Raw genomic sequence first — 9,018 nt, 5'->3', positions numbered from 1 at the left:
GCCCGTAAGGGGGCGGCGTAGTGATATCCGGGCTGCGGAACCAGCGGCGGCCCACAGAGAGAGCCTCGCAGACCGAGAAAGACACGGTGGACTCCATTACTGTCCCGAGTGCGTTTCTCGCCGGACTTGGTGTTCCGCCGTTATTGCGTGTCTGCTCGTGCACGGTTAACGAAGTTGATCCTCTCATCCCGGCCCGAACAGCGAGCCGTTTTTATTTTAGCACGAGCGTACCGACCGATCAACCGACGTATCCCTGGAGCTTTTGTGATTAAATACATTTCTTGTTGTCCAGTGTGCGAAGTAAACGCGTGTGTTAACGCGGGCCGAGCCTTCTCGTGCGTGATCGGAACGTGAAAAGAAACGAAAAAAAGAGGACCCACAAGATGGTAAGTACCTCCATCCGTCGTCTGTGCCACGAGAAGTTTCGAGAAAATTATCGTCGCGCGTGACGTTACGTGCTTTATTTCTCTCTCTCTCTACGCGCAAATTTCGTCGTCACCGTCATTATCATTGTCGTCGTCGTCATCATCGTTGCCGTGTCTGGTTCGTCCGAGAGCCGTGCCCGCGAGGGCTCTCGGTCTCTCGCCGCATTGACGCGTCGCCGCCAAGTGCACGTGCGATGAGCGTAAACCGTTAAGAGATGCGCAATTTACGAGGTTACGCATTTGAACTCGCCCTCGGTCTCCATGCACTTCTCCATCTTTCTCATCCGCCGGCAGGACGGATTTCCTTTTCTGGAAGGTTCGGCGGGAGTCTCGTTCTCTCTCTCTCTCTCTCTCTCTCTCTCTTTCTATCTCTCTTTCCTTTTCTCGCTATCTATACATCCGTCTCCCTCTCTTCGTCGACCGTTCATTGTCAGCCTTGTCGGTCGAAGCGTACTTCGCTCATGCCGCCCCGGAGACTGCCTGCCCCGACTCCCCGCGATTATCGATCCGGCATGGCCGTCTATATTTCTCCGTGCTCCTCGCAGAGTTTCTTCCGCAGCAATGAGGAAAATCTGCATCCGCGCGAGCGGAAGTAACGGCCGATCGATCGTCGCCGTATAGGAAGAGAGAGAGAGAGAGAAAGACACGTATACGGAGCGAGAAGGATAGACATGGGAGACTGGCTAAAATGCCTCAACGCTTCTTTTCTCTCTCACGTCGTTTGCCGGCGGATATTTCTATACTTCGGCGAGAGAGAAAGAGCGAGAGCGCGTTTCGTGACCTGACGCCGCGACGTGTTTCAGCGGGGCGGAATTGTCGCGTTTACGACCGGCTAGCCGGGCGTACGTTAACGCGGAACAAGACAAGTAGGCAACGGTTCCCCGCGGAGCGGCTAATTTCACTCGCCTATCCTCGAATCTTGCGGATCTTGCCCGCCGCGTTGTTCGACTTGACGTTGGCCGTTGGATCCCTCGCAATCGCGTTGCCCTCTTGGACTCGTCGAGATAATCGACGAGCGCCGCGCGACGGTTATCTTCTCGTTGCTCGTCCGTCCGTCTGTCCGTACGCTGCTAAATTCACGGCCTTCGCGCCCGAGATCGAAACGCCGCCGCCAAGTTGCCTGATCCGCTCGCTGCTGCACTTTCTACACTCGTCGATCAAACTGTCTTGTATCCGTACTTATTAGCTGCGTTCGGTTTTCAGCGCTTTCGGCGCTTTCATCTTTATTTTACGTCTAATAACGATAAAGATAAAATGATTGACTGCGCTCAACAGAGCGGCGAAGCTGCTTTTTCTGCTGAACGCAGCCTTTAATACGATTTATTTATACTTAGATTAGATACGAAGAGGGCAATTAAAGACAAAACAATTATATTAAAGATTATGATTTTAACGCAGCCATTGTAAGCGCTTGAAGCGTGTCAACATCAAAATTGAACACAGTCATGTATACATTAATACATTTTTAAATTGAGGGGTGAAGAAATCGTGAGAGAGAGAGAGAGAGAGAGAGAGAGAGAGAGAGAGAGAGAGAGAGAACGGTGCAAAGTGCAGACGAGAACGGAAGAGATTTTTAAATTTGTCAATTTTTTTTCCAGTTATCGAGAGGTATATATCCGATCTTTCGCGTCATTCTCTCGATCGATGATGCATCTACGCCTCATTCCTCGCGACCTCGGCGTGATTTCGAACGAATCGAAAGACGGTGCAGTGGCGGCGACGTCGCCGCCGTCGTTGTCGTTATCACGCGCCGCGATCTTTCCTCTTCTTCGATCGCGGGCGTAGATAGATACCTATCGGAGCACGAAATACGAGACCGGAGCAAGCGAGCGAGCACGAACGCCCGACCGCTCCTTTTGCATAATCCATACGGGTCACCCGATACTCATCTTTAAGGGCGCTGCCGGGTTTCTCGTAACGCGTGCGTACCGTGTGTTCCTGACGGCTATAGGTCCGTTTTCTGTACTAGCGTACACTTTTAGAACTTCAACTGAAATAGATATAGATGTTTGATATTTTGGCGAAAGTGAGAAAGGAAGTCGTCATAGACTTGCATTCATTTTTGAGAGAGAGAGAGAGAGAGAGAGAGAGAGAGAGAGAGAGAGAGAGAGAGAGTTCAGGAATAAGAATACAGATCTTTTACATCTCTTCTCTCTCTCTCTCTCTCTCACACGCGACGCGTTTCTATCTGGCGATCAAACGTTAACGGCGATACATCTCGTCGCTCGCTATTGATTTTCGCGCTCCCTCACCGTCGCTCCTTTTACGTTCCCTACGCGCCCGCCGTAACCCGTTACGCCAGCTCACCTTTCGTCTTCCCCCCTCCCCTCCTCCCCTTTCTTCCATGACACGGGTTTTCTCGTTGACGTCCAACGCGATTCATATTTCGTCCGTTCAGCCTCCGGCAAACGATGCACGTTTTCCTAATGTATTATTAAAAAATTGCGTTTTAGTAAATTACTAGAATTGCACCATACACGGTACACGGAATTTCTATGCGTGCAACCCAGCAGAAAAATATACGCATCGTGTGTCGCTGGCTTTACACGCACGGCCCTTCCTCCATGAAAACTTGCCCTGCCCTGACACGACGCGGCTTTCGCGGCCTGGGAGCCATTATTTCTCGCCGCCCGATGTCCGAAAAGTGAGGTTATCCTGCGGAGAGTCGCGTCGCCAGGTTTTCTACGATGAGCCATTACACCTATAAGCTTCAAGTTTTAAATCGTAAGAAATTGATTGATCAGTTTTACATTTGGTTAATAAATCATTGGTCAATTTTTTACGGTTAAAAATTCAAATCTTGGGTAACGGCTTATTATTGTAGGAAGCTTGTAATTCTTAACGATAGTTTATCGATTATATTTCGTTGCGAGAATTATATCGTTGCGCAAATATCATACCAAATAAAAAAGTTGCGCAACGATGATATAACTATACCGAATTGTCGTTAAGAGTTACAGAATCGGAGTACAGACGCAGTTCTTCAAGTGGCTGCATTTGGCATATCTCTGTGCACTGAGAGACCCATTTAGTTGAATCAATTAATTTCTTGTTTGGACATGGGCAAACAAATCCTCGGTTGATACAATAAAATAATTTAGTTGAAGCCAAACATTTGGTTATTGTAAACAACTTTATCAGATGTAAACAGCCATGGCTGTTGTAAGATTCCTTAACATGAATAGCTGCGTTCAGCAGAGAAAGTAGCTTTGTTACTGTTGTAAAATACTTTAATATGATTGGTTTATACATTTAGATCCAGTGAGGAACTAAGAGCAAGACCAATCAAATAAAAGAATTTTACAACAGTGGCCGCATTCGTCAGAATATTTATTTTGCAAGTGTTGCAAGTTTTCTTCGCATAGATTGAATTATACTTTTAGATCCAAGGAAATAAACCTGTTAGCGAAGAAAACTTCCAACAGTTGCAAAATAAACATTTTCCTGACGCAGCCATTTGCAAAGCTGCCTTATCTGTGAACACAGGCATTTATCTCGATACTCCCGCAATCGGAGAATTTATCCATCCTCTGGAGTTTGACGTTTCCACGAAAACATCGGAACCTTGGAAGGAAGCCACTATAATGACACTGAAAAACAGCATCATATTTTGATGCAAGAAATGCAATGAAATAATGAATTGTAAACAAATCTTAGTCAAGGAAAAATTGTACATTGAAAATAATATACTAAATTTGAATAAATCATTTGTTTGAATATTTAATACCAATTAAATATTTACCAAGTATATATATATATAAAGATATTATTTATTTGATATTGATAACCATTGAGATTTCATTTAATTATCATTTTTTAAATATTAAGTAAAACTTTCAGTTGGTGTTTTTAAATAAATATTTATTAAAACCTGGTACATTTTTTCTCAACGTAAAATTAAAAAAAAATAGACCCACTTTCTAAAGATTGAAAACATTGCATTTTCGCGGCACTGTATGCTCTCGAAGTTGACCGAGAAATAACGGCGATAAAGATAGCCGAGGAAAAGCGTATGTAATAAAGACCGGTCTTAAAGTTGCTACAGTAGAACTTACGACACGATCCGTCTTGCGCGAGAAATCGATACATCTCCTCGCAGCTACTTTGCTGCGACTTTACACTACTTTACAACGAACGGGTACTAAATCAGCACCTGTCTGTAATTAGCGTCCAGAAATAGCTCGTGTCACGTTAGTTCTAAAGATTTCACGTTGTCACAATTTTCCGGAGACGTTTTTAAGAGCCATCGCATGATTTATATCACGCGGCGGAGTCGGCCGCGTTTTTTAAAATCGCGAGTAGAACGACACGTGTTGTACTCTCTCCGTGCGAGGATAGTTTGATTTAAAAAAAAAAAAAAAAAAAAAAAAATTACCGTGGCAGATAATCTTTTGCATTAAATACATGCACGCACTTTTGGAGAAGAATCAAAATTTATTTTTACTACGCGCGACGTAGAGCCGCGAGGTACGCATGTTGCCTCCTTCCTGGTGGAACGCGAAGCGTTTGCGACGAATTACGCGGCCAGTCACTTTGTTATTATTCATGCGATCCTCAAAGTAGTCTGAGAACTCCTTATTTATGCAGTGGCAATTAAACCGCGCGTGTATGCATCATCGTGCTATTTCTGCCGGCATTATCACGCATCTCATTGCCTTGCATTATTTGACGGCGTCAGTCGAAGCGTTTAACGAAACTTGTGTAACCTTGAGATTTCTGGAGATAATCCGATAATTAAGCCGGGACGTAACTTGTTTTTTAACTGAAAGAGTACGTTTTAATGATACTCTGGTATATTGTCTTGACGCTCGTGCGACGTAAATTGCCGTCTAAAGAAAGAAACTAACTTCGTAGTAAAATATTTAAGTTCTTATCGAAGGCTGAAATAGGAATTAGAATAACGTTTTAAAGTTCATATTTGTAAAATAATTATATTTGTTCGCACTCATTAATATTAATATTAATGTAATTTATTAATACTGAGAGAATTAAGCTTTTGTGTTGTGTGTTTTCTATTTAAAGGCTGATCAACTCACAGAAGAACAAATCGCAGAGTTTAAGGAGGCGTTCTCGCTCTTCGATAAAGACGGCGATGGTACTATAACTACCAAAGAATTGGGCACGGTAATGCGGTCCCTTGGTCAAAATCCCACAGAAGCCGAACTACAGGACATGATTAACGAAGTAGATGCAGATGGTACATATCCTAATGTAGCTTTTCGACGCATGTCAATCGTAAATTATAAATTATTTTTGTACACAAAAATCAATTGTTTCGCTCCATTCCTCCATTTTCACTTGCGAACGTTTCTGTTAAACGTAAATATTATGTTTAATATAGAGAGCTTGTTTTTCTGTCGCAAGATGTCAAAAAAAGCTTCTTTTTCTTTTCATTAAAAGAGGAAAATAAACAATTTCGATAGAATCGACGTTGAAAATCTTGAAATTCTAGGTAACGGCACAATCGACTTCCCGGAGTTCTTGACCATGATGGCGCGTAAAATGAAGGACACGGATAGTGAGGAAGAGATTAGAGAGGCCTTCAGAGTGTTCGATAAGGATGGAAATGGTTTCATATCCGCGGCGGAACTTAGACACGTCATGACAAATCTGGGCGAGAAACTCACTGATGAGGAAGTAGATGAAATGATACGGGAGGCCGATATCGACGGCGACGGCCAAGTTAATTATGAAGGTTGTATTGCATTGCTTGATCTATTAATTACTATAAAATGGAACTTATTGTCGATATATCGCATATAGAATCTTTTAAGTATACATCATTTTACGGTATTTAAAGAATAATTGCCGTGCATATTTAATTTATAATTTTAATTAAAATATCGATGTTTGAGAGATATTTAAAAAAAATTTAGATTATGTGAGATAAAATCGAACGAAATTTGTAATTACATGTACGCCAATACTTCCTATATTCACGTAAACAACTTTTATCAACAAAATCGTTTTTCTTCTGCAAATTAATGCAATTCTCAATAAAGAAGTTTGCACAGTTGGTTCACGCGTAACTTCTCGTAACTTTTTGACGTCATGATAAGACATATCTGACTGTTTATCTTTCGTCATTATTTTACCGAAACCTATCATTTTGCAGACTTAGGTATAACGTAAACTAATGCGCACGTAACTAACAAGGCATTTCTTTCGTTTTATTTTTCAGAATTCGTCACAATGATGACATCAAAGTGAATGCAACCTGTGTAACGGAAGAACTCGCGACTCGGAGTGGTGTTGACGTATTAAATAATTCAAGAAACAGAGAAAAAACATATGTAACAAAACGAGAATCAACCAGAAAGTGACAAATCTTGTATCAGGATATGAAGATGTCTCTATAAAAGCGCGAAGAGTCAACGTCCGATACCGCGTTAAAAAAAAAATCATCGTTTAACGATAAGTAATACAGGGCAATTAATTGTTTAATTAAAGAGTTATACCACTAAAATCATTATCTCTCAAAACACAAATATTTACGCGTGTATACATACACATACACACATAACAATAACTCGTTACACCGATACACGAACGCAACACGCTCGAAGAGTATACACGTACACACATATACACATTCACTCGGATGTCTTATTTCCATTGGATAAAACAAGTTTGGAAGTGAGATAACGCGAAGACACAATTTGCGCGCGCATGTGCACCAACGACAAGAAAAAAAAGTGCATTTTCCACTTTCCTCTCTTTCTCGACTGCCCCTCCCCTTCCTTCCCTCTCCTCTTATCACGCCCTTTAGCACCATCGCCCTTCCACTCCTCCTCTCTAGGCCTCCATCTACCCTCCTTCATTTCCCGGAAGTTTTTTCATAAGAATGGCATGTCGAAGAATTGTAATTTCTCTTTACAAAGGGAGAGGAAATGTGTGTTAAGGGACAAAGTATAAATCCGATGTAAGATAATATTAAAAGCAGCAAAGGTTTTATTTGCCAATCGAGAGAAAGATTCATCTCGAGAATTCCTTCGTTCATTTTTTTAATAAACGAGATACGTGTATAGTGAATGATGACATTAGGATACGTAGCTGCTAAATAGATGATGATGTCTCTACCGTTAAAAATGCATGCACATGTACAAATGTTTGTTTGTCTCTGTGAGAGAGAATTCGGCCTGGACCGATCGTTTTCCAGATAAAGAGAGAAAGAGAGCGAGAGAGAGAGAGAGAGTATAAATACGATGCGTTTCGGCCTCTGGGTTATTGATGACGACTTTAAATGCAAAAGCTGTGCTGGACCCCTCGATGCCTCACAAACGAATAACTTAATTTATATAAGTAACGAGCGAGAAAATTTATAAAAAAAAAGAGATGAAAGAGAGCGAGATGAGATAATGGGAAGAAAGAATTGGAGGAGAAGCTTCGAGGAGCTCAGACCTAGTGCTTTCGCGCGCGTCGCGTCTCGCGAGACGGGATATGATCTGTTATGCGGATGACGTCGCGCGAACGCGGACGAGTCGCGACGCGATCAATGGAAAGCTCCAGGATCCGAAGTCTCGACATTCCTATTTGAAAAAAAAAAAATAATAAAGAAAAGTCTCTTCCTTACGCTTTGAATCAACATCATCCAGCCTCTCGTGCTCGTGCACACGGGACTCACACGTACACGTAACGTTTTACGAACTATACTTACGCGAGAAACTATACACACGAAAGATTATACACACAGAGCAAAAAGAAAAAAGAGAAACACTATAATACTATATTCACGAAGTGCGTTTTGCCTCCAGTTCCATTTTAATCTCCTATTTGTAAACTTGCCTTCCACTCTAAGGGAAAGCCTTACATACATGCGCGCAAAAAAGATTAAAAAAAACGAAAAAAAAGAGAAACAACGTCGACACCACTTTTGTTGATATGTAAATCTATGGAGAAATAAAATAGGGATGGGGGATTAAAGGAAGTAAAGGCCACAGTGAGATCGGTGCATTACTTTTCTTCGCCCAGGGGTGCGTGCCAGTCTCGTAAAAACGGAGCCAACCAGATCGGAGAAACTGGTGTGATTTTTGTGCGATCCGTACAATATAATGTTACTTAAGAACTTGAGAGCAAAGAACATAAATGCCGTACAGCGTAAACATCATGCGTGTCGGTGGTTCAGTCATAATATATATGTAATATATATATATATATATATAAAATAATTTACGAAGAAATTAAGAAAAAAAAAATGAAAGAGATAATTCCTCCACAGTCCTTTATTATTTAATATTGAAGTGAACAAAATGAGAAGTACTTGTATTTCTGGTGACCTAGATCGCATTGATCATTAAACAAAAAAGAAAAAAAGATAAAAAAAAAGTAAAAAAGATAAAATAAATATATCCTCATTTTTAGGTCACAGCTACTCGATTCGTTTCCTTCATTACTAATGGACCTCTCGTTTCAGCAACCATCTCTTTTTGTGTTCGATGGCATCTAGATACTTTGCTATGAGAATATTTCATTGTGTCTCTGTGAACAGGATCCACTTTACATATCTCTGACTTTTCTCGCTACCCTCGAAAACTTTTGAGAAGAATAGATATAGATTACAAGAAAGTACGGTATTAATTGTAATTAGGAACTC

At 41.5% G+C, this 9,018-nt stretch overlaps 1 protein-coding gene across 1 annotated transcript; it reads left to right on the top strand.

The window, feature by feature from the left end:
* The first annotated feature begins 23 nt into the window (after positions 1-23).
* Positions 24-7,980, top strand: LOC108766092 (calmodulin). Its single transcript, XM_018515158.1, has 4 exons — positions 24-386; positions 5,448-5,622; positions 5,878-6,120; positions 6,607-7,980. Exons 1-4 carry the CDS (start codon positions 384-386, stop codon positions 6,633-6,635), a joined length of 450 nt encoding a protein of 149 aa, XP_018370660.1. The 5' UTR covers positions 24-383; the 3' UTR covers positions 6,636-7,980.
* Positions 7,981-9,018: the final 1,038 nt, after the last annotated feature.

This window comes from Trachymyrmex cornetzi, unplaced genomic scaffold (genome assembly GCF_001594075.2).
Source record: "Trachymyrmex cornetzi isolate Tcor2-1 unplaced genomic scaffold, Tcor1.1 scaffold57, whole genome shotgun sequence".
Lineage (NCBI taxonomy): Eukaryota > Metazoa > Arthropoda > Insecta > Hymenoptera > Formicidae > Trachymyrmex > Trachymyrmex cornetzi.
The sequence above is the reverse complement of the archived record's forward strand: the minus strand, read 5'-3'. Positions and strand labels throughout refer to the sequence as shown.

Excerpts from the sequence above, each read along its gene's own strand:
- LOC108766092 (XM_018515158.1), top strand. Across the intron at positions 5,623-5,877 it reads TAACGAAGTAGATGCAGATG|GTAACGGCACAATCGACTTC; the intron begins GTACATATCCTA and ends TTGAAATTCTAG. Across the intron at positions 6,121-6,606 it reads CGGCCAAGTTAATTATGAAG|AATTCGTCACAATGATGACA; the intron begins GTTGTATTGCAT and ends TTTATTTTTCAG.